At 40.0% G+C, this 27,054-nt stretch overlaps 1 protein-coding gene across 19 annotated transcripts in view; it reads left to right on the top strand.

The window, feature by feature from the left end:
- The window catches only part of PTPRK (protein tyrosine phosphatase receptor type K), a 330,222-nt gene that overhangs the window by 188,839 nt on the left and 114,329 nt on the right, over window positions 1–27,054 (top strand). For all 19 annotated transcript variants that reach the window (XM_083607580.1, XM_083607578.1, XM_083607575.1 and 16 more), the window contains exon 7: window positions 8,905–9,198. In XM_083607580.1, the coding sequence (XP_083463706.1) occupies window positions 8,905–9,198 (294 nt within the window). The remainder of the gene's footprint in view (window positions 1–8,904; window positions 9,199–27,054) is intronic.

Genomic DNA, 27,054 nt, shown 5'->3' with positions numbered 1-27,054 from the left:
AGCTTATGCTAATATGGTCTGTAATTTGTTACCTCTAGAAATCACTCTCTGTGTGCCTTCTGGTCATTATCGTGAAACATGATAAATGATCTCGCCCATGAGGTGTAAATGAAAATGAAATGGATAATTGGATGCTATGTCTAAAATGTGGCTGGAATAGTTTTTTGCAATTATAATTAATTTTTTTCCTCTTCTGGTTTGAAATAAGGTGCTTTGCTATGTATCAGTGACCTTTAATCATCTTGGCTTTTGTATTGTTTGAGAATAATTTTTCAACAGATGGAACAAGGCACACTCAGAATAGTTCACTTAAATCCTTTTCAAACAGTTTCAAATATTTGGCTGTTTAATAATTCACAGGAAACCACTAATCATGACTTGCCTAGCATAGTTTATAAAAATAGTACATTTATGAGCACTTTGCTGCTGCATCTATGATACTCTGTTAAACTAGAGTTGGTCAGTTATTTATTGGGTCAGTGCAAATACATTGCTAGTGGGCCGTGTATATGGGTGAGAGAATGGCAATGAATTGTCCAATGTAACCCACACAATATTTCATATATTGGGTTAAGAGCATACCCAGGTTCGGATTAACATATGTGCAGATGTAATGCCAAACCATAGCTAGAAGTGGGGTTGGTGGCAGTGTATAGTCCTCTAGTACTTTACCTATCCCTTATTATTGAATAGTGGCTGGATAGATAGATGATAGATTAGATAGATAGATAGATAGATAGATAGATAGATAGATGATAGATAGATGATAGATAGATAGATAGATAGATAGATAGATAGATAGAATGCCCTCATAATATAATTCTATAGGCAACCTACAATAAATTAAATTTAAAGCAGGACTAAAAACATAACAATTATGCCTTCAAATGCCACACATGGTTAATGATTGGCTAATATTGCAGCTGCATACCAGCCCATGGAATGCTCATGATTTGTTGTAGATTGCCATGACTACAGCTGTGAATATTGTCCATCTCCGTAAACAAAGCAAAATGTATTCTGTAGGAGAAACTTGTGTTATGTCCTGATATATCAATATTTATATATAATTTATGGGTTTTATCCAAGAAAGAATTGGCTTATCTGTGTGACCCTTTTCCATTTTTCCGAAAAGCTTATCAATAATTCAAACCAAATGAATTATGAGAACCATAGGGTTAGAATACTTACCACTGGGAAATCCATTTATGCTGACTGTGGGAACAAAGGCTGACAATGAAGCAAAATATTAGCACTGGTTTGTAAGCAAAAAGTGGCCTTCTAGTTTTTGGAATAGTTTAGCAATTGTAATTCAGTATCATTGTTAGTATTTTATTATACTAAACTTAGAAGAAAGGTGACCAAGTGTTCATGGAACACCAGTTTCCTTGTGTTTTATGTGCATATCCAAATATTCCCGAACCACCCAGAGAGCATAATATGGATTGTTTGAGGCCAGATCTAGAAACTGTGAAAACAGAGAGAAAATACTGACCCCTGTAATGCAGAGGATGTTTGCCTTAGTTTGCTTTGGTTTGGTGTCAAATCAGGTTGATCACATTCTGCTAAAGAAGAAGAAGAAATAATTTTGATGGTGAAATATTATAATATAAATAAGCTTGCTTCTTTGAAGTTGGAAATTTGGTTGCAAGGCAAACGAAAATCATTCTAGCTCTGTCACCCTGGTTTATTGCCAGATCTTTAGGCTTTACTATTATGGAGACACTTCAACAGTTAGTCTGAGACTGCGTTAGAAATGCCTTCACCCATTGGAGTGGCACAAGTTAGTTTTAGCCCTGACCCTGCTCCACAACCTCTTTAAGTGCTGGGATGTGTTCCTGAACTGTGTTAATGCCTCTTGCTTTTCTGGACGAAGGTTGGAGATGTGCATGTATAGAAACTGCTGGTTTAAATTGGCTGTGGCAAAGGCAAGAGTTGCATCTTTTGCTCCACCCATTCTTTGTCTCTGACCTCACCTTACCTCTGGCTCCCACCACCACTGGCCTGTGCGCGCGCGCACCCCCCCCCCGATTGTTGCGTGGTAGAGAGTAGATTGCAATGACTCCTGACTCTCAATTGTTTAATAATGGCAGCAACACAAGGACCCCTATCAAATTATCATCAAATTATCCTCAAATTATACTACAAATCTGGGGGAAGTAACCAGAAGTGGTGGCGACAGGGTTGCTTGGAAGGACTGTGAACTCAAAAACAAACACCTGGCCTCAGAATTCTTCCATTCTTCGTGTGTGTGTTTTGCACTTAAGCTGAAGTGAATGATTGCTTTATTTAAATAAGAAGGTCACATGTGCAATGGACACGAAGCGAATCCTGCTTTTAACTTCTGCTGACAGTGCCTAGTGCTAAAGGACTGATCCTTTTTTATTATATAAGGACAGATTGTAAAATGATTGCAGTGGTGTTTCAAATTGAGGTGAATAAAATGCCACGGTGATGTGCAGGTTGTGAAATTCAATATGCAGGAGTTAGCAGTTTCCGCTGCAAAATCATTCTTCGTAGTTCAGCATGCCAGGCAGTCAGGAGACATTGAGTCACTAAGATTAAACGCTCCCAGCTATACAGTTGTGTATGACTTTTGTATGTTATACATGAAGTTGGCATATTAAGTGGGAGCTTCCATGACTGCACTGAACTATGGTAAACACACACACACCCTTCTCTGATTTTTTTTAAAAGTTTATAAATTTTTGAGAATACAACTTCAAAAAGTCAATAGGATGTACAAACCTAAGGAAAACAAAAAACCACAACTGACTCAGAGTTGCTGGGAACTGTTAGAAGTCCCAGAGGTTGCAGTCCTAAATTCGTCTACCTGAGATGTGTAAAACCTGCTGGTGAAGAGTGGGTAATACATTTAAAAATGATAATAATTCCAAGTCATGACTTAACACTAAGTTGATGAGCACATCTCTCCTCTTCCTGTGTGGCTGGGAAGAGGAGGAGAATTTGCAAAGAATTCTGGCTTGTCATTGTCATGCAAACCAGGAATCCCGGCTTACAGCAAATCTGATCAGTTTCAAAAGCAAGCCAACTTCAAGCCATAAATTATGATGCTGGCTTGTTTAACTAACCACAGTTTAGTGTAACCCAATATTCCTGGCTTTGTAACAAGTAAAGCTAATTTCCACAGAAGTTTGCCTCCTGGCTGTGCAAGGGGAAGAAGGAATGGGTGAGACCAGATCTTTGATCTTTGCATCTAATCCACAGAGTGCCAAATGTTGGTTTAGTGTTACATGCAAATGCAGCCAATACTTGTTCATTGTTATCTCTGGCTTCTTGCCCAGTTTTGGTATCATGCCTTGTACTTAACTTGCACATGGAATCAGTTCCAAAAAGATGTGATCAAAGTCTTGGGGTTTCTGGGGGCTGTGCTGGATTTTCATAGGTCGCAGTCTATGAATGAGCACTGATGTAAACACAGACACTGCAAGTCTGCTTTCATGATTCAGCTGTTAAACAGTTATACCACTCTTATCCATCAGGCCCCTTGTGTCCACACTTTCCTCTCCCTGGTCATATTTGTTGCCACCTGCAGGTGATAAAAGTTTCCTAAGTGTCCTGCAGTTGGGAGACAGAATCTATGCATCTTCTACCTCAGACACTTAGTTGTGAAACATTTAATTAACATGGCAGGGGGCAAATGCAGAGGAGACACTGCTAAGCAGTTGAGAAGAGGCAGGGCTGAGGGGCTGCTAATCTCAGTATGGCTGAACAAAAGTAGTGTGAGGAGAATGCTGTTGTGTGCAGGTCCTGTTTGTGGGCTTGGCATCTGATTGGTCACTATAAGAACAAGATGTTGGACTCGATAGGCCTTTGACCAGATCCAAGAGGACTCTTCTTTTTTAATTGTGTAGATTTTTATTGAATTTTAACATAAAAATTGACAGAATAAAACATGAAACAGGTAATTTAGAAACAACCCCCACCCCAGCTGGGCTCTTCTTATGCTTTCTGTTTCCAGTCAGAATGATTTTGTGTGCTGCAAAGGCTCTGCTTTTTGCCGTCTGCAGCCACGTGGCTTACACAATATGTTGTTATCAACAAATCAAAGAGCAGGCTATTGAGAGTGTCTGTACATGCTTGGTAGCATTCTCCTTTGCGTCTGAATGAAAGCCTGTACTGCATAATACAAATTGCAGTAGAAATGAAAAGAGTCACAAAGTCTTGTTGGTTCTCTGGAGAAATTGTTGAAAAATCTGCAGATCTGGATGAATGGAGTTAACAAATCCCATAAAGCGGTTGTCCACCTTTAAAGGGAACACTTGGTTGATGTTAAAACGAGAAAAAGGCCTTATTCTCTAGTAGACTATAGCACATGGCCCTTTTTATATTACCATTTTAGGCAGGGTGCTGATTTGGGAACTTAATTTTTGGAGTGGTTTGTGAAGGGGATTTCCCAATAGAGTGCCCAGTGGGGTGTCAGGAGCAAAGGACAGAAATCCATGTTGCCCTAATTTTTTTATCTTTGTGCTGAGCTCCTAGAATCACAAAGGTGCTCGGTGACTTCAAAATGAACAGTCTGGCTGTTGATTAACTTCCCTGGTCAATAGTGTACAGTCCTTACTGTAAGGAATGTGATCTGGTAGGAAAGAGCTTAAACCATTGTGTGTTTGGAGAAAGCCCAGTTCAATCCTAGCTCTCTTTCAATAGTGCTGCATCCTGGGGTACCCTTTCTGTCAGTTTTCTCTGGACCTCCTTAGATTGACTAGGATGACCTCCTTAGATTGACTAGGATCTCAATCTCTCTGTGTGTTTACAGACAGAGACACACAGCATTTGTGACTGTGACTGTATGCTTGTGTTTTGAATAGGATCCCATAATCCAGAGACGACTGTAGCAGATCTCCCACCTTCAACGTCAGCCCCATCCAACCATGGACAGGGAGTGTGAAAAGTGGGGTGAGCGAGCTAGCTCTGCCCCTGCCCTTTTGCCCTCCAGAGAGTCCCCACCCCACATGTTTTCTTTCCAGATTGCTATGACACCTGAGTATACTTTATTTCTAAACTGATGGTACTGCTTGCAGAATGTGATACAGAATTAGTGTTGGCTACTTCGTGTCTTCCATAATACTGTGATGTCAAATGTCCTTTTTGGGGGGGTACAAGTGTCAACATGCTGGTCAATTCCAGGCTGCCTTTAAGGTGCCATATGTCTCTTTGCTGTCATTTTATATGCAAGTGCAGTTTTATCCCCCCCCCCAGTAGATGATCCCAGTGTTTCCACAAGCTTGTAAGTGACATTTACTTCTGATGCTAACCACATTAACTACAGAGTAAACACCATTTGGTTGTGGAAATAAATATAATAGTTTAACAGTAAAAATGAACAAAGATCCACATCTTGAACTGTGTACATGCTAGCTGCACCATGAGCGTATTTGTTTATTAAAAGAATAAAGGTTGCTACATACCAGTATCAGCCCCAATAGATGCTCACATACCAGTGCCAATGCCAGCACCAGCTACCCCACTTTTGGTTCCGGATTAAACAGTGTGGAAGCAAACTTTTTAAAAAAAAAAATCATCACAGGAGAAAAATTGTGATGCAGTTTTCCTAGTAGAAGGAATCCCCAGATTCTATGAACCTAAATTCAAAACAAACTAATTCTTCATAAGATTTCCCCCTCCAATGCACAATGTATATTTAAAGCTAATTTGGACCTCCAACTGAATCTAATCTCAATGATGAAGCTAGCATTCATGATGACAGTTCATTTGCTGTGAAATTAAGATGTTAAATGTCAAGCTTATGAAGGTCAATCACATTAAGAACAAACACTAAACTGTGCAGAACACCATTCCACCAGCTCTGCTAGTGTGGAATTTTATTTTGAAATAGAGTTAAAAATGCAGGCAACATCTGATTCTTGAGAGGAGTTTTATAACTGATACAGAGGCTCACTTTAGGCGTTTTTCCCACTGATTCCTAATTGGGGATGCCCTCAACCTTTGACTTCAAAGAACAGAATACTATGTTTAGAAAAATATACTTCAATTAACAGCATGCTTGTTGTGGATTAAACTATGCATTCATAAGGATAATATATCACTGCATAATACATTTTTCTTAGGTTGGAGGCACAAAGAATATTTTTATATTAGCATATACATTTTGGTTTTAGGCTCTTGAAGACAAGGAGATGTTTATAAAGTCTCTGCATGTTTCAGTAAATTATGCATGAATTTTAATCAGTTATTAAATGAACCAGTAATTGTTGAGCGGCATTATTAATATTCTTCATAACACAATACTCTATCAGAGCCAGAGGTGTGGTGTAACTAAGAATCCCAAAAGTACACTAAATGACAACTGAAGCATGCAGTCCCAATATACCAGATAAACTTTTCTGATGTTACCTAATTAAGTTTCCTATTAATGGTTCTCATTCCTTATTCTACAACCCAAGCTATCAAATATTCCCCAATTATAATTTCAAAATTACAGAGTTTACTTTCCTATTGCAAGTAACCTGAAACTTTTTGCATCTTTAAACAGAAGTTAGTGGGCAAAGTCTGAGGCTGTTAGACATTGGGTTTATATCGCACCGTTTTCATATGTATATTCCATGACAGCTTTATATGTATATAGCCTCTAGCAACTCTTAATTTAAAGAGACAGAAGGGGCTCATCTTTTAGCTTGCTATCCCATTGCTATGACTCACAAGGTTGATTAACAAGCTCTAGCGGATTATCTCAGCAAATCCCAATTCAATTTCTGAAATTATATTTTTGCAAAGTATTGCACGATAGGAGATAAGAGTAGAATGTGGAGATACCACACAGTGTTGTAGCTAGAGCTGGACCGTCAGGCCAGAGTCCAGAGCCCTGCACCCCAGGGTGTTCCCAGAGAGCAGCAGTGGCCAACAGGCCAGGACAGTAGCACCTAGGCTGGTGGGCATGCCAAGATCCATTAAGACTGGTTGCCGCAGCATGCATTCATTCATTCATTCATTCATTCATTCATTCATTGCATTTATATTCCATCTTTTTCCTTCATGGAGCTCAATGTGGCCTATACATGGTTCTCCCCTTCCTCATTTAACCCCCATGACAACAATGTGATGTAGGTTCCCCACCCCGATGTACACTTGCTGAGCAAGAAATGATAAGAAAGAGGGAAAGCCTGCAAAGGGGAAGGTATTGAATCAAGTGGCAGGGGATGGTTGCTTACCAGGATTTATTTATGAGTAAACATTATAGAAAGATCATGGGTGTGAGGAAAACAATGGCTGTATAGCACTGTATTAAGTGTTGTATGGAACTACTGTTTTAATTGTGCCTTAGATAGGACTGAAGGACCCCAGAGTATGGAAGAAGCAACCAGTGTTGGTGGGTTTCCCTTTTGTAGTGTAATATCCACTTTTGGTTGAAACAGATAGGACTGGGGGTCCTCTACCCTCTACAACAGTATTCCAATATTGCTTCCATGCAGTGCTCACATAGAGCTGGACAGGGGCAAGGACAAAGTGGGGCATTGGCTCCCTGAGTTGTATCCTCTTTGCTAACCCTGTCGGGAGAAAAAATAACTAAAGAAGAGCAGGTGATAGCCATTCCATCTAGAGCTGAAAAAATGCTGCTTCCTGAGAAAGTCTGTGCTTATTGTTCATCTTGTTTATTTGTCCAAATATGTTTGTCCAAAGTTATGACACAACACAATTGCTTTTTATTCAGTAGATGAAAGCAGAGTGGTAGGTGTTTTTAATTATGATTCTGAAAGATCTATTCAAGTGATAAACAAATAAAACCATTCCAACAATATAAGCCAATCATTAGGAGATCACAGAGTCCTGGAAAAGGGAATGGAATGATTGGTAAATTTCACTTTCTCACTTTCTCTCATTTTCCCGATCTTAAATTCAGTTATCCATATTTTTGCAAATGTTTTGTAAAACATCCTCATTAAAATTGCATCAGCATCTAAGTGCTATTTTTGCATCCAATAACCCCCAATATAATGCATTTTTGTACGTTTATTTTCTTTGGTGCAAGACACTACATTGCAAAATTCGCAAAATAATTTTGAAGAATTGTTGCTTTTCATTTTGCATATTGTTCCATAAAGTGCACATTTCTCCCTTATCTTTACCTGGAGATGACCCTTTATACATTAAGTACCTGGTAACATAGGGTTGTTGGTTTGTTGTTTGGATGATTTTTTTATATAGATATACTATTTATCTTCTCCACTTTTCACAAAATATATCAAACTAGCTTACAATATAAAATACAATAAGATCAGCCTTCCTGACTTTGATGCAGTAGATGAATTTCATGTGGGGCTTACACCCAGTTGTTCATACAGTAGACACAGAAGGAAGGAGTTATTTAATGTTCCCTAGCGTTTCTTTCAAGAGATTAAACACATGTGGGATATCCTAATAGATTATTTAGGTTAGATATTTTTCTAGTTGTCTATCCAGCTTTTTGGATTTGCTGCGTTGCAATACTGCTGATTGTGAAACCCCCGTGTGCCTTGAATTTAGCATTGATGCCTAATTAACTGAAACAAATTAGCCAAAATATGAGCCATCTGGAATGAAAATGAAGCCTGTGTGTTTATTAGTGGATTCATTTTATTCAGGAAAGTGTGTGTTGCTTTTAATTGCTTCCTGAAGTAAATCACTCCTAGGCAATGCTACTGTAGGCAGAATCTCCATTGTTATAGTTTATTCTCTCTGTTGGTCCCCTAGTACTAAAGGCAATTTAACAGAAGTATTGAAATATATTCCGCCGTTTCATGTTTTTTAATCAGCTGATATTGTTAGTTGTGTGTGTTAAATATTCACATACTTCCTTACCTTGCTGTTGTTTACTCATTTAAGATCCAGGCCTTATGCCAATATTTATCTTTCTGACTCAGCTCTTATAATTGTGTCTTACAGAACCACCTCGACCAATAGCACCCCCACAACTTCTTGGAGTTGGACCAACTTACTTGCTGATTCAGTTGAATGCGAATTCCATTATTGGAGATGGGCCGATTATCCTAAAAGAAGTGGAATACCATATGACAACTGGGACCTGGACAGAAACCCATGCTGTAAATGCACCAACTTACAAGCTGTGGCATTTGGACCCAGACACAGAGTATGAAATCCGTGTTCTTCTAACCAGACCTGGAGAAGGTGGCACTGGTCAACCAGGTCCACCGCTTATTACCCGGACCAAGTGTGCAGGTATTGTTTGTTCTAGACTCTATTCTGGATTTACTGTGATACGGTACTGCTAAAACCTAACTTTAGAATGTGCTTTTTTCTTTCTGCAACCCATATGTTTAGATCACCTGCGCTGGCTTTAGAGTTCAGCTAAGAATTCAACCAGTAGTAATTTCTCAAAGGGAAGTGGCACCTTTATTCTGTTACAGGGGATTTCCCCCACCCTATGAGAATTGGTGCATGGCTGTAGCTAAGAGTATATGCTGTGGGCCAAGTAGCTGGAGGTTTATATGCAAGTTGTGCTATGAACTTGCAAGGCGACATTAGCAAACCAGTCACCCTCCCCACCCCCACCCGAATTCACAGTGACTTGAATTGAGAGGATTTCTTTTGGAATGGAGTTTCACTTCCTTCTCGTCTCTGCTGTGGTCATCTGTAGCTCCAGAAAAGCAATTACTGAATAGCTCGGGGATGACCTTTTGGTTTACTTAAGTAGCTTTTACACAAGAAGATCATAGCCAAAACAATTAAAATGTGATTTCAGAGTTCCTTGTCAGAAAAGGGAGTTGCATGGGGGGGGGGGGGAGAAGGAAAAGTTTGATTTATTCTTTAAGCATTTAAATAAATAAACTTTAAAAAGGTGATCAAAACTAGGAATTGCATGTGTCAGAGAACATTCTTCTACCCAAGTCTGTTTCTTTGTCAAGCTAGCCTATTGGTTTTTCTTTACCATCTCCTGAAATTGATGAAATCCTGATAAACATACAATTCAGGCTGGGATACATGAGATCACAAGCAGCAGTGCTCCACCCTGCAACAGTGGTATCATGTGAAAAGCCCTAGACCTGCAGGAAGACTAGCAACTCTGAGCAACCTTAATGCTGGTGTGGGAAAGAGCTACAGCTGGAGTGGAGAACCTCTAACCCTTGGGTCAATTTTGGATGGACTGCCAGTTCCAGTCCCCCACATTTAGCCTTCTAGGCCATTTCCCTCAGATGATACCCACCTGCCCCACACCTGATGCCAGATGTGATGTCAGATATGGAGCTGGTACATGGCTGGATCAGCTGGCCATGCACTAATCCCTGCAGAAAGCAGAATTTAAAGCCCCACACACCAGCTAATTTGTTGGGAGTTCAGTCCTGCTTAGTTTGGGTGTGCAAACAAGTTGCCTGTGGAGAAATCATTGGCACACCTGAATATAATTAATAATAAAATAACAATAACAATAATAATATTTTATTATTTATACCCTGCCCATCTGGCTGGCCTTTCCCAGCCACTCTGGGCAGCTCCCAATCAAATATTAAAAACATAATACAGCATTAAACATTAAAAACTTACCTAAACAGGGCTGCCTTCAGATTTCTTTTAAAAGTAGGATAGTTGCTTATTGCCTTGACATCTGATGGGAGGGCGTTCCACAGGGTAGGCTCCACTACGAAGAAGGCCCTCTGCCTGGTTCACTGTAACCTCACTTCTTGCAGGGAGGGAACAGCCAGAAGGCCCTCGGCGCTGGACCTCAGCGTCCAGGCTGAACGATGGGGGTGGAGACGCTCCTTTAGGTATACTGGGCCAAGGCCGTTTAGGGCTTTAAAGGTCAGCAGCAACACTTTGAATTGTGCTTGGAAACATACGGGGAGCCAATGTAGGCCTTTCAAGACCAATATATGGTCTCGGCAGCCGCTCCCAGTCACCAGTGTGGCTGCTGCATTCTGGGTTATTTGTAGTTTCCGGGTCACCTTCAAAGGTAGCCCCACGTAGAGCGCATTGCAGTAGTCCAAGCAGGAGATAACTAGAGCATGCACCTCTCTGGCGAGAAAGCCTGCCAGCAGGTAGGGTCTCAGCCTGCGTACCAGGTGGAGCTGGTAGACAGCTGCCCTGGACACAGAATTGACCTGCGCCTCCATGGACAGCTGTGAGTGCAAAATGACTCCCAGGCTGTGCACCTGGTCTTTCAGGGGCACAGTTACCCCATTCAGGACCAGGGAGTCCCTGCAGGAAGCAGGGTTGAACTCCCCGCTTGTCAGCTGATGCACCGTTTAATTATGATTAGTCTCTATCTCCCCACCCACTCCATTGGACCTACACTGATGGGACAAGCCACTCACCAATCACTCAATGAGATCATGATGTCATATGGCTGACAGGTGGGTGGTCCTGCCCACATCTCAAAGTTGGCCGTCAGTGTGGGGAAATGTGGCCTTGCTGAACCAAAAAGGTTCTCCACCCCTGAGCTGCGGAATAGGAATCTGTTTTCTCACATTAGTAGGTGGCCCAAGAAGAAACAGTGTTGCTGTATCTCCAACTCATCTCTAAAGTTGCATGAGAACCCAGTGTCAGAGGTGGTCTTATAAATAGAAGAGCAGTGGTTTTGTACAAGCTGCCTTTACAGTTCCATTGCTTGTTAGCAGGAGAAATCTCAACAGCTGTGATGTTACAGATGTTGAGCCTTTTCATGGGTCACTTTAATTGTGTAGCACACAGCAGCCTCCGTGCCTTTCCTTCACCCTGGAGTTCACGGATCTTGCCGCAAGTTCCACTTCCAACGTTCACTCTAATTGTGGGGAATCAAAAGCACAAGGCACTTGTGATTCTGCAAGTCACAAAATTAAAGCAACTCATGAACTATCCTAGAATCATTGTTTTTAGCGGAGTAGTCAGTTTGGTGCTCCCCTAGGTAGGTGAGCTATATTTAATTTTGAAAGGGGAAAAAAATAAGAGTTCTTGAAAAAGTTGAGCAGCAACTGTTGCAAACATTCCTGTGCTGAATTTAATAAGCTGTATCTCGGTAAATGAGGACACCTGGTGTTGGTAACACTTTATTTTGAAGATAAAGTGCCTTGAGAATTTCCTATTCTGTGTCTCTGCCCTAGACAAACTACTACCCTGAAATTTGAAATACACAATGTTATTGCTACCCTAGGAATCATGTGTCAACCTTGGATCAGATGACACTTGCTGAAATCCACCCGCTGTTAAAGGGTTCTCACTTCTCTTAAATATTTTAGGCATTGGCGCAAACATAAGTAGAAGCTGGAAGTAACTTTTTTGATTGGAGCACTAGAGTTAGAACGGAAAAATAACCATTTTACCTCCATTTTCCATTATGGCATATAGGGGAATGAAGTGCTTTGCTCTGGAAATATTGGTTATTCTTATCTTGAGCCTGCTATGGTTTGACAGCCACAATTAAGTATGGTGAAGTTATTGTAATTTTAGAAATCACCAGTATATTATTGATGAATGAGATGTATAAAGTAATGATTGGATTAAATCAAGCTTAAGGGTGTCATCCAATGTCTCATGACTGGACTTAACCTTCTTCTCTATTCCCTGCTCGCCCGCCCCCCAGATTTCTGCTCAGGAAGTATCCCCAATTCACTGGAGGAGATTTTGACTGTTCGTGGGGGGCTGCAGGTGAAACAATAAGAAAAGGGAAGTCCCATTAGATCAGCTGAACGTTTCTCTTACATCACCATAGCCAGTCCTCTGGAGATTGGATTAAATACAATTTAAGAATAAAAGTTGATTCAGACGTGTTAAGTTAGCTCTGTTGTCATTTATCAATACTTGTTTTCTCCCAGACTCGTAGTCCCATGGGGCTGGGTAATGGTGTGGGTCTAAATTAATATAATGTATATCAGTTTCCACCGTTGTCCTACAACAATACTGGAAATTATGTTCAGGAAAATGTATTGTGTCTTCCAGATACCTTTTCAGATAGCCTCGCTTTCCATTGTAAACCCATTAAATAAAATCTTAATAAAGCCATGAAAAGGCACTTCTAACTTGAGCATCAAATGACAAAGCTGATTCAGTCTGTGTAGCTGCTCGCTTCCTGCAGAAAACCTGTAAGCTGGCCATGAGCATAGCAACACTCTACCCATCTGTAATTCCCAGCAACTAGTATTTATAGGCATTCTGCCTCTGAAATTAGAAGCAAAATGTAGCCATTGGGGCTAGTAGCCATTTATATCCTTATCTTGATTATGTAATCTCAAAAATATAGTGGCTGAAATCAAATGAAAGTTTAATATATAGCCTGGTGGCCTTTATTATAGAGCTAGATTTTGCCAAACATTTTTATTGGTCCTCAAAGGTTTATTTTTAGTGTGCAAAGGATGTGGAGCTAAATTGTTAGGAGGGATACGTTTGAAAACTGCTGCAGGCTGTTCTTACTTTGAAGACAACACTATTTTTTAATTTTAAAATAAATTGAAAATGAACTTTACACAATGTTGATATGGCAGTTAATGTTTTGACATTTTCAAACCATTTTCTGTGATTTCTTTTCCACACACACACAAACAAACACACACACACACACACACACACGATCACCATAAAATGGTTATATATGTAGCAGGAATGATGACTGCAACTCCCATCATCCTCAGTCAACATGGCCAGTGTCAGGGATGATGGAAGCTGGAGTCCCAGAAACATCTGGAGGGCCACAAGTTGGCCATCAATCATCTATTAAATAGTGTGATATTAAGCATCCAGTATACCATAATTTATCAAGTAGCCCAGCTAAACTGATTTGACTGTGATTTTAGATCTGGCAGATGGAAGCATTTTAAATTAACTGATTTGCCTTCAAAAAACTTTCATCGCAAAATCTGCTGAGCCTATGGGAATTCTCCGTATGCAGGAATCCATAACAGAACTGCATGGATGAGTTCCCCTCTTAGTTGAATTCAGAATCAACCTGTCGTTATAATCTCTTTGGGAATTTGGGTCTGAGACATACCAGTATCCATGGTCTGTAATTTAACCACCTGTCTAAACTCTAAAAGACAAGTCGCTCTGCTATGATTCATTGGGAACAAAATTCCTAAAGGGCCACAGTATCAAAAGGGCTACTTGTAGCTTCAGTTCAATCTCATGAGGCTGCAGCAACCAGAGAGCTTTCTCAGACAGCCTAAGTATATAGGGAGGCAAGACAATTCTGAAGGCACTCTGATGGCAGATTCCTTAAAGATTTTACAGGCCAGAACAAGCAACTTAACTTAACGATGGCAACAGCCAGGATAATATGCTCATTACAAGGCACCCTGTTCAAAAGCCAGGCTGCAGCGTTTTGGAACAGCAACTTCACATTGCACAGAGTGAGAAGATATACAATGGGACAGGCTTTCACTGTGCACTAGATTGTGGCCATAAATAGATTCTGAAAGAGACAGTGTTCAGCAGGGGTGTCATAGTTTTGGGTACTAATGTATGCATTTTTTTCAGTATATGGCAGTGAAACATAAAATCAGTGGATAAATCTTCAGTTAATAGTAAAGTTAAATAACCACAGAATAAATTTAATATTTATACAGTTTGGCTTAGTTAAAACATACTGGCATGGTTTCCAGATCATAGTTTGAAGGAGGTGGCAGCAGAGCTGGAGGCAGAGGGGCAGGACACAGCCTTGGAACCAAGAACCACCTTTGTAGATACGATGCACCTGCCCAGAAAGAGCACATGTGTGCACATGCAGTAGACCCTTAGGGCTGGAGAGTGCCATAGTGAGCTTGCCCTGCCTCGTCATTCAAAGCTTGGTGTGAGGGGTGTGTCAACTGTTGGGCCATCTTTGTACGTACTGTTTGCTTATGAACCTCTAGCCTTCCAGATGCACTTTGGAATCTTGATTTCTGGAGCTTGTTCTTGCTGCTAAGCCTGTACCGTTCTTAGCTAAAATAAATATCTATTCCTTATTCAGGTAGGTAGCCGTGTTGGTCTGACGCAGTTGAAATATAGATATAAAAAAAATAATAATTGTCCAGTAGCACCTTAGAGACCAACTAAGTTTGTTCTTGGTATAAGCTTTCGTGTGCATGCACACTTCTTCAAACAATCTATAGATAGATAGTCTGAAGAAGTAGATGCACACTATCTATTTCTTATACTTGCTTAACAGCTGCTGTCATTGAGTTTGGGGAGTTTACCACCATGTTTTGAAAGGTCCGAGTTCACACACATAGGGGATGGGAGGGAAGCTGTTTTGCTATGGTATCCTGACACCTGTACTCAAAAGTGATGAATAAATATAATAAATTAATAAATATGTCTTGCTAGTTGCAGCGTTATACACTATACAGATTGGCATCTATAATTAAGAGGGTCATTGCGAAGGTTATACTGAATTTCAACTTTCAAAAAAGTTGGACTCCCCACCACCCTCATTTGTCATGTCTGGCTCTCTGTTAGGGAATAGATCCAGATGAAGATTATGCTATATTATTTTGAGGTCCTAGAGAGGAAGCAGAGTATGAAAGTAGCTAAAGGTGCAAGGAAGTTGACACTTCTAATACATGAAAATAATGCAGAATTGCACAGTCCATTTAGAGATTTTTCTAGAGCAGGGATTACTTTTGGAATTTAAGATGGGCCTCAGATCTAGAACTGCTAGAGAGACCTAGAAAGTGATGCATGTGAAGATTTCTATAGCTGGTAGTAAAACTCACATTGGATACAAATATCTTTAATATTTGAGACTGTGGCTAAATGCTGCATTTAGCCTTTCCTTAAGACTCCTATAATGGCAAGAAAGCAATCCGAACATGATAAAAAATGGGAGTATCTCCTCTGTATGCAAGTAGATAAAAATGACCTGATTTAATTTACATACACACACCATTGAAAAGCCATTCATCAGTGCAGGTGAGAAGAGTATGGGTATTATGTCTTCTATACATTTACAGATTTTTCTCCCAGTTTGTATCCTTCCAGACAAGACGAGAGTCCCAGCTGCATTTAGACCACAGTGATTTATCAGATGTGTGGGCATCTAGTCAATAGATCACATTTCTGAGAAGAGCAGTATCTGTAGCAAGAAAATGTATTGAGCACATTAATCCAAAGACTCTACTCCAGCAGTAAAAGAGGTGACACAGATGATCATTCATATGATACTGCTTCAGAAGACCTTAGAGAGAAGCTCATGCTGCAAAGTTCAAATCCTGATAATATAATCTTTGTAGTATATCTGAAGGTTTCCAAATTTGCCATTTTGTTTCGTAACTGTTCTTATTGAAATATTGATTGTTTTGGAAATGAAAGTGGCTTTCTAATCTAGATGGTGGTGGAAAGAATTTTTAAATTGAATATATATATATAACACAAAATGTGCAATTCAGAGTCAAAAACTGTAACATATAGTGGTGTCTTGTTAATTGACAGGATTAGAAAGGCAAAAGGCTGGGTTCTATGGATGCTTTATAGACACCTACTACTTTATAGGCACCTACTAACAATCAGCCATTTAACACAGAGAGAAACCTGTAGGGATTTGCCAAGTAATAGGGGAGATCAAATAAAACCCAGGCAATAGTGGCTGTGGAAAGATGAACATTTCCTTTGCCGGGTGGAGGGTTGGAATTGCTTTTAATTATACAGCAGATAAGGAGGGAGAAAGTAGGATATTGCAGGGGGTTATTACTGCATTGCAAGGGGTTGGACTCGGCGACCCTTGGGGGTCACTCACAAATCTACAGTTCTATGATTCTATTATATGTGAATCAAATATCAAGGGTACCGAATGTGGTACCCTCCAGATGTAGTTAAACCACAGTTCCCAGTGCCACACCCAGCACAGCCAATATCCGAAGATAATGGGAATTGTGGTCCAACAAAATCTGTGTGTGTGTGCGTGCGCGCCATGTTGGCTACCCCTGCTGTATAGTCAGCTGAAAATGTTAATCTTTTACTCAGCTGCCCCAGCACCACTTGCAAAGTATCTTCACACTGAGTGCATTTAATGAGAGACTGCCGACGTCTCAATGGTGCAAAAGGAATAGTACAACAGCACTCCTTCTTTTCCAATAATAAAGTCATCTGGTGAAGGGGGGGAGCAGTTGGCCATCACAACCCTAAGGCAATATTTCTCTTAAAATATGTTTTTTTATTCTACATTATTAAATGCTTCCTGGTATGCTCCACTAAGTAATTATGGCTAGGTGTGACAGAAAAGACTATTATAAACTTGTTTAATTTGTCGCCAGTAACCTAGGGCTCACAAATCAATTTATTAACCTCAATATTGGTCTAAATCTTCCTTAAGAAAAGCCATCAGAAGGCGAACTGGGACAGAAATATAAATCTGTTCTCGAGGCCTTTGCGCTTTTGACAACTAATTTACAGCTCAACCCTACGACTTACTTTCCCAGCAAATACAGACATCCTTTAGAGAGCAGTGCCTGCTGCATTGCCACATGAATTCATGCAATGGCGTTATGCTGCCTTGCATATATAGTCACCGAAGTAAGTATTTTGGGTTTGTGGCTTCAAGTTACTTGGTTTATTCATATCTTTAAAGCATTATTACCCAGCTTTTCAGCCTACATAAGACCTGTTAAAAACAAGAAAGTCCTTGGGTTCACGCTTGCAATCTAGGCATTGTACCAAAAGAATGGGGGAAGATAAAGGGGGGAGGGAAAGTAGCAAACTTAGGTTCCAATTCCTAATGCTACAAAATTATTTAGAGGAGGCAGCAAAGGGAAATGGTCTGCCAGCAAACCTAATGGTATGGCTTCTGCTGTAGGCAACTGGAATGGTTGTCATTCTTTCTGTTCTGCGGTTTTTGAGAGCTAATTCATCGTCATCTAACATCCTTGTTTAGACTGTAAAAGACCTTCAGGATGGATTTTGTTTTATTCTATTTGCGCAATTCCTTTTTAAGGGACCGTTGTTCTGAGGGTAATAGATGGGGTCTTGAGCTCCTCCAAGTCTTTCCAAGTGCTGATACAGGACAAATAAACAATGCTTGTTCATTTAGAAAGGGCCTTCTCAAAATAACTCATTACGTTGTTAGCGCTGCAGCTCCACAGAGCTGTAAAATATGTGACTAAGAAGTTCATCTGGATTTGAGTTATTTTATTTGGCTATGATTTACTGTAGAAGGGGATTCAAAAGAAAAATCACAAAGAGTGTTTGTTAATTTTTCAGTGCTATTTTTATTGGTATAAATAAACACTCAAAATGTGTGTACTCAAGATTTATTGTATGTGCCCAGAAGAAAATGAAAACAAATGCGATTTGTTATACTTTATACCGCCTGCTTTCTAACCCTGCACTTAACATAATCTGGAAGAATAGCCCTGTTTTACTACAAGTGTAGGCTATTTGTGTTGTTGTTTTTCTAATCAAGAGTCTCTAACAAATTTCCCCAAAGCAGAATTTGAACAGGGTAGGGAATGTGCAGTTGTACAGATGTTGTTAGACTGTAGCTCCCACCAGCTGCAGCCTGAATGACTTATAGTCAAGGATGACAAGAGCTGGAGTTCAGCAACACCTGGAGGGCCACAGGTTCCTCAACGCTGATTTAAAGTAAATTGGGAGGTTGCTGCCATGCAAAACAACCCAAGTGACCTGAGGGAAGCTAAACAATTTTGGGAAGATTACCTATTCTTCCTCTAACTCTGCTAGTTGTAGGCTTTGAGGGCTAACTGTGGGGCTCCACAGCCCCCACTCTCAAGACAGCCCAGACAAAGGCAAGGATGTTTGCCTGAGTTGTTACTGCTGCCTACCTCTCAGCAATTGCCACTTGCAAGGGCCATTTTACAGAACTTATCAGTGGCTATCTGCTAACCTTTTTGCAAATGAAACTGATGGGAAGTGGGAAAGAAACTTAATTTTTGGCTAGAGGTGTTTTGACTTGAGAGCTATTTAACATTGAGGTTCATTTTATGGCCTTTTGACCATTGGTACATGTAGTCCAGTACTGCTGTGTGTCATCCATCCACCCCATGCAAATTCTCTAGAAGTTCCAATGCAACTTTGCTTCTTTCATCACATTTTGCTTCAGTGGTGCTAGATTTGCCCTTTCTCCATTGTATCATTGTTTCTCTTTACATAAGCCCATGGTTTCAAGTTTATTTTGAATGTTGATGCTCCACTGATTAATTTTCTAGCTGCTTGTCAAAGATTCTGTCATGTTCTATGTTCTCACTTGATGCTTACCCAACACTGTTCTTAAGAATGTTTCAAAACCAGTAATATCTAGGTAAGCACAGAATACAAAACTGTAGCTCTTGACCACTTTACATTAAGTTATTGTGCTTATATTTTGTGTGGTGTTTAAATTATGCAAGAGAGAAAAGGAGGATGAATTTTGGATCAGGCTTCTAAGTGGAAATGGCTGGGGTGGATTTGAATCAAGGCCTGGACATAATAACTTGTCAGTCATAGTTGGGTTGACAGACTTTCTACCTCTCAAATTTTGCAACATTTGTGGTCATTTATCTATATGATTTAGAAATCTTGTATTTTTTAAAATATAAAAAACCAACATTCCTTAGACAGGTTATATTTAAAGAAAAGAAAAATGGCCTGACAGTGAATGATGTTTCATTAGTGGCTGTCTCAGGAAGAACAAACAAGACAGAAATTTTCCAGTCCAACATTTAGGCGCTAACATTATGCCCTAACCAACTACACCCTCTAAGTAGTCATCATGCATGACTATTTTCTTTCCTAACATGAAAGCGAGAGTCAATCCCTTTGGCACATACTGCTTCTCTCTCTCTCTCTCTCTCTCTCTCTCTCTATATATATGGTGGTGTGTTACCTTTGTGTCTGTGTGTGAAATTTGAAACTGCTAATATATGCAGTCACCAATGTAGTGACTGAAATGAGAAATAATTGTCTTTGCTTGTAAAGCAGGTTGTGGTAATATTTAGCTAAGCCTGTATCAAAGGAATCCTAATTCCTTAATTAAGTACTGTGTTAATATATAAATCTTTATACTAATCCATTATGAGAACTACATTTTTTGGAGAGTCTATTTTTTTACTGGGCCCCATAAACTGAGTAACCACTATTTCTATAGCATCCTTCAGTTTATGTGGAGAAATGTATATATTTTCATTCTCCCTCCCTCCAACAGTGTGCACTTAAAGTTTTCATGTGCTTTTATTTGCCTCAGTGGGAGGATATTTCTTCAGAAGCCTGTGTGAAGAAGAGATGGCACACTGAAGCGCCGTTCAAAATCTGCCTTCCTGTGAGAGAAGACAGAAGTCTCCTTGCCTGTTGGCAGGGAACTTCCTCATTCCAATAAATGCATATCTTCTTTATGTTGAGGATGTTGAGAGTGGCTGTTGTTTTCCCCTCTGCTAGTTATTTCAGTTGCAACTGAACAAATAAACTTCTCCAGGCGCAAGATGTGAACAGTGTGGCAGTAGTCTACAAAAGCCAGACAATATTATTACTGTCTGGTAGAAAGCCATCACTTAGACTAACTAGTTATTACTCTCTCCTTCTTTTAGACTGCCAGCAACACATCAAGGGGAAAATGCTGAGATTCTACCCTCTCCTGTTTTCTCTAATGTGACGTTAATAATTCAGCGTTGGTTCATTCACCACTTACTTTATCTTTCTGTCAATAGCAGAAATGTTATCTAGATACAATTTAGGCTCATAATCACCATTGAGTTCAAAGCTAAACCTAATTGGCCTGGGAGACTAAGACATTCTTACCCACTCCCTCCTCTTTGGGGGTATAATTATCCTTTGGCCATAGCACTCTGACTAGAGATGGTGTTCTTGAGCTTTGAGGGCCTCCTGTGGAGTAAAAGAGCAGTAAATTGCAGCTTTAGTCCATAGGTTGCTATCTCTGGCAATCCAAACAGCAGTGCTACTTTTCTCTAACATCTAGATAGCAAGAGATGAGGCTACATATGACAAAATTTCCCACCTCAAGTCAGTAAATATGTCCCATTTTAGGGTCAATTTTGAGTTTTGTGAAAAATGGGAGTCATGATTCCTGCAGAAATTCAGATGTGGAAACCTTCCATGGCACAGAAATAAACACGATCACGTTCTACTATATTCAGGACCAGAGGATGCTACAATAATTGGTGATCCTATTATGGGGTTGAGGACTCTTTTAAAGCATGAGAGCCACACTCTCTCATGGGGAACTTTCTAGGCCATGCCAATGATGGAGGGCGGTGGAGGTAAAAGGTAAGCACAGCAACATGTGCAATTCTTAACATTGCAGTGCAGGCAAAATTCCAGCTGTGCAAAACTTCTAGAGATTTCTGCATGCACGTCTCTTCATCCTCCATTCAGGCAAGCAAAAGACAATATTGATGTTCAGGAATACATTTCAGCCAGGCCAAAGCACTTGCAGAGGGTTTGAAGCAAAGCGAGTGAGGGGTGTGGACTTGAAAGAGTCTCCAGGGATGGATAGAGAACCACTATTTGCACCACCCACCAAAGCCTAAGGCCCCCAACCCTGCCCTGGTGGAATCACATGAAAAGAAACATGTTAGATTAGATGTGACTATTGGTCTGGTTCTTTCCATATGGCCCCACTTTTGACATACAGTTTCTGCATCCCTAGATGTGGAATCCCATGGCATATATAGCACAACAAAATGAAAGTTAGTCTATCCTGCTGTATAATGATCAGCCAGTAATTTGTGGGGCATTAAAGCACAATCTCTGCATAATCAGAATATTTTCTGGGTGAAATTAGTGATTGAGATTCTGTAAAGAAAGTCTTTAGGTCCCTGTTTGTTGTGTTTGTCTGCAGGATGGACAGAGGGAAACATGTATGGACAAGTAACTCACTAAGCAAAGACTGAAGCCCCAATAGTGGTTAGAGCTGGTGAAATTGAAGATACCTTTGGAAAACATAAAATATTCAATAGGTTCAGACTTACCTGTGCCTCTGTGCTGATAAAGTTTACCTATGCCCCTGTGGTGATCTTTATCATATTCAACTGTCCTTCCTCATTCATGAGCACTGCTCGCATATGTTGAAGTCATTCTGTGACTGCTGCTACTGTATATTATATACTACTGTATATAATAGATCATTCAAACCCCATGATTCCTGCAATCACTACCCAAACACAAAAAGGATACACATGACTTAGATAATCTTCTGCTGGCTTATGCTATACTGATTTTAAAAAACTGTAATACAGCAGTGCCTAATGTCAATGTCTATTGCTGCAGTAGACAAGGTGGTGCCCTTCAGATGTTCCTGGACTCCAGTTGCCACACCTCTAGCCAACATGACCAATGGTCAAAGATGCTGGCATCTGTAGTCCAAAATTGGCTACCCCTAGTGTCTGGGATAATTTATTCCAGGTAGATGTGACAGAAAAACCAGGGAAACAGCAGATTGACTTTTAGTAGAACTTTCTTAATATTTCATCCCTTTATTCATAGCTACTTGGATTTATCTGGCCACTTCGATTTGAATTATTGGTATTATATACTTGCCTTAAGTTCAATTTGAAGTTTTCCATGCATTGCTTAATGAAATATCACCACTGAATGAGGTTTGCATTCTACTTAATTAGGTTTTGTGTTATGCCTGAAAAATACCTATGCAGGTTGAAATTTTTTGCATTCTTTATAATTAATTTAATTGTTTTTCTTTGGGAAAGATTCATTAAAAATCTAATTTAAGGGGGGGGGAAGCAATTCAGAACTGTCTTATAATAAAAATAGAACTAATACAGCAAACAAGAAATCAATTTTTGTATTATAGTTTTGCATAATTAGATAATGTTAACTCTCAGCATTTTCTGAGAAATAATAAGCCAGCAAAACTTTTTTGTTGTTGTTGCATTTAGCTACATCATATTTATTTTGCGAAACAGACAGAGAAAAAAATGTATTTGCATATTTGCTAATATAGGTACTAAATCTGAACGTTAGATTTTTCTGGTTGGTTGGGGTTTTTTTATTTTAAAAGTCTGCACACTTGTAACAGTTGGATCTCCAGCCTGCTCTCTTTTGCATATCTACTGTTGCTAGCTGGTTGATGAAATGCTCCTGATTGTCGCTACAGTACTGCAGTGTAAATGAGCTGGAAATTATTTAGAAACACAACTCCATTTGCCCTAGTGTGTATGTATTTGGAAACAAAGCTTTTTCTGCACAGTTTCCACTGAGCTTCCCATTTTCACCTCTGCTATGCTTTTTGCTTTATTTTGGATTTCTTTTTAGATTATTTTTCCTTAATGCCAGACCTTTTCAAATCATATGGGTTTAAAATTTGGTCTCGAAAGCAAATTTCCTCTCCCCTTCTTCCCACCTTTAACCTAATTCTGTGACACACACTGAATGTTTACTTTTCAGCTGGCACTGAATAATATATAATTTGTATGCTTTCCCTCGAGCTTTTCTTTGATGCTGTTTCTTTTGTCTCACCTTTCTGCAGGTAGAGGTTGGTTTGAGCAGATAGCAAGAAAAGAGAAAAAGGCAGTGAGTTAGGGGGTACTGGTCAAGTGATCGAGTAGTATCAGAACTTGGCTGCTTAAGGAAAATAATGATCCGGGTTGATAAAGAGAGACAACAGATTGGATTTCTGTGCATGTGATACAGGCAAGTTATTGTTGGTAATTTCCTGTAAAGGATACGAAACATTTGAAAGACAAGGTGGTTGCTTATTTTCTCTAAATGCAAAAGAAACTACCAGCCCTGATACATACATCATGGTGACCTAAATACTGGTGGAAAAAGTAGAGTTAACTGTTGTTTCTTTACTTTCCTATCTCAGTAATGCTACTGGGTTACTTGATGACTGAAGCAAGAGATTTCAGAATCAAACAGAAAAACATGAGACTTTTCAGAGTATGGTACACAGACCTGAAAAAAACATGGAAACATAGTTCATTGGACTGTTAGATCTTAGCCCACAAATTGTTGAAGAAGTCCACTACAGTCACCCATTGTGTCTGGTTTGTAAAGGACTTTGTGGCTAAGGTTGTCCATATACATTCTGAATTAGACACCACTAAATCTTGGGTCCCCTGATAGGGTGCAGTCCTCATCTTTCCTAGCCAGCATGGCCAGTGGTAACAGGAGTTGTAGTCCAACAATATCTGGGCACCCTATATCTGGGGAAGACTCCCATAGCTGGGGCAAAGCAAATTTGTCCTTGCCTGTTTGTCCTAATGCTGTCCAAGTACTGTAGATAGGATACTTGGAGATGTAAAACCATAATGACCAGTGCACATATCTCTTTTCCTTCTTGTTTGGTTAAGGCAGCCAGAGATGGACTTGCCAAGAGTCTAAGGGCAGTTGTTAACACCTCCCCTGTGAGAGGGAGTTGTTCCAATTAGTCTAAAGGAGGCAATAAGATTATTGGGGCTTAATTCTAAGTAGATATACTTTAGAAAGAAAACCCCAAATAATTTATTGCCTACTGTGTTTCATCCAACATTCCTAAATCATACCTGTAGCTCTGTATTTGTGATTTTAAGTTGAATTTTAAGCTAATGGTGCCAGTAAAAGAGAAAAGTAATTCATTTGCACTAAACACATATGAATGTTTGTAATCTGAATGTTGGAGCCAATAGATCATTTTCTTTACCTCATACTTTGTATTCATATCCTGTAGTGGGACCACCCTTCTGTCCCCCTCCCCCCTGTGCAATTTGACATAGGAGGCAAATTAATTGGAGTCTGGTAGTTTCAGCTCATTGCTGATTACGATAAATCATGATAAGATACTGGAAATGTACTTGGCAATCCACATAGGCCTCCTAACGCATTAACTCTCAATAACTCATTAGTCAACATTTTATTTCTTTCAGATTTGAATTCTGGTCCAAAGTGCTCCTTTGAACCACCATTTTTCTTGTTTTGAAGTCATTTGTTCTACTAATCAAGATATTTCAAGCTCTGGAAGTTTGTCCTCATTGCAAACCGCTTTGTCTTGTCCTGTCCAGCACACTCCTCTGAAAGTGTTTGAACTGCATAGTGTAATAGGCACATGCTGCTGGCAGCAGGGTTGCATGGGTAATTTTCACCTCTTTGTTGCCAGACCCCTGCAGTTACTTGAAGGGAAGCCATTTTTTCATGTCACATCATTTTGTGTTATATCTGTATTTTTTTCTTTTATGTGGCAGTTGTAACCACATTCATAATTTAGTCTTCCCCAACGTTGTGCCCTCCTACAACTCCCATCAGCCCCAGCTCGCATGACCAAAGGCCAGAGATGATTATGATGAGTTGTAGTCCAAAACATCAGACAGTACCAGGGTGGAGAAGTCTGTTGTCATGTTTTAGTTTTGATTTGTTAGCCATAATATTAGACTGAACTGAGCTTTTCAGATATTGGCACCCATAGAAATGCATTTTTATGCCCTCCCCGGTATTTCTGGTGCTGCCACTGCCTGGACACCACAGTTTCAATCCTGCTTCTTCCCCCAACCCTGCATGTTAAACACAATCATGCAAGCAGCATAATGTGTAACTTGGCCCTCATACCAAGTCCAGCCATTGGTCTCTCTAGTCCTGTGCTTGCTATCTGCTCCACCCAGTAGTAGTTTTCCCAGGGTCTTGGGCACAGCAAAATTTCAAGCCATGAACTGAACCTAAGAAGTTCTTCATGCAAGGTTTTTTGTGGCTTATGTTTAAAACTGATACAAAGCTTCTTTCTCTTAATAAATCGGATGACCATACCTCTGAGCGATAAAATATAGGGTCTGACTGCTAAAAATAAATCCTTGGTGAAATCGACCATTGTTTTGTTACTCGTTTTTCCTGAAGTGCAATAAGGCATGAGATAGAACTAAAACAATTAATGTTTCCTCTCTTCCTTTCAGTGATCTAGATCAGGTTGGACTTTTGAACTATGTTGGAGCTGAATCTGGCAGCAGCTAACTTGAGTATTGTATTTTGGATAGTCACTTTAGTCAGCTGAACTTTGTTTGCACATGGCTGCAAATCTGTGGGTAGCGAGTCGGGTTACCAATTATCAGGCAGTGCACTTATGAGATCTTGTTTCTGAAGTACAGTGAAAGGTAAACTTCTAGTTGCCATGAATCACTCTCTCAAAGTTAATATGAAGGATGACACTTGGCCAACATTCCTGCAGTAGATTCTTTTTCTTTCTTTCAAGAGGATTGGTGCTTTAGCCAAGTTCAGGAGAAATATTACCAACTGGCAGGAAGAGCATAATTATTGCTGTATTTTTTTACATCTTTGTTATAGGTTTTTATTGTGTTTCTTGTATTGCAAGGCAAGCTGGGCCTGTAGGACAAGTGCAGTGAGGGGAAAGTTGGATTATAGTTAGAGAGAGAGATTTCCCAGAGGGCTCCCATACAATACAGTGGTACCTCGGGTTACATACGCTTCAGGTTACAGACTCCGCTAACCCAGAAATAGTACCCCGGGTTAAGAACTTTGCTTCAGGATGAGAACAGAAATCGTGCTCCGGCGGTGCGGCAGCAGCGGGAGGCCCCATTAGCTAAAGTGGTGCTTCAGGTTAAGAACAGTTTCAGGTTAAGAACGGGCCTCCGGAACGAATTAAGTACGTAACCAGAGGTACCACTGTATAGCCCCCAAGCCTAGTGCTCCCCCCTCCGGGTATTCAAGGGTATGCAGTACCAGCACCTTCCTCCCCTCCCCCTCCAAAATCTTAAAAGTTGTATGTAACAACTTAATGGTGAGTACTGGCACCTTTTTTTCTTGAAAAAGAAAAAATAGCTATGCCTCAGCCCTACCATATTAGTAGCTCTACCCTATTAGATCCAGATATTTTCACTTACGGACTAAGCCACATTAGTGACAAGACATAGATAGAAATTAGATTTATCATTCACATTTGGTTCTTCAGTGCTTTGCCTACATGGATCCACTTTTACTACACATTTCTCCAGTCCAGCATGCCAAAATGCACTTTGAGAAAACACCTAGACATGCAGTAAAACTTCCTAAGGTGACTTCAGTAGTAGCAGCAGATCTGCACAATCAACAGATATGTGTCTGTGATACTTCACTAAGATGAGGGAATCTTCATTGCAGAGGACCTTGGGCATACATACTGGTGGTGAGCACAATGGCAGACATACTGTGAGCATGAGGACCACACACTGAATCAGAGTTAATCTATCCTAGGGTGGCCTGTCCACCTAGCAC

The sequence above is a fragment of the Podarcis filfolensis genome (assembly GCF_964270895.1).
Source record: "Podarcis filfolensis genome assembly, chromosome: 3".
NCBI lineage: Eukaryota > Metazoa > Chordata > Lepidosauria > Squamata > Lacertidae > Podarcis > Podarcis filfolensis.
The sequence above is the reverse complement of the archived record's forward strand: the minus strand, read 5'-3'. Positions and strand labels throughout refer to the sequence as shown.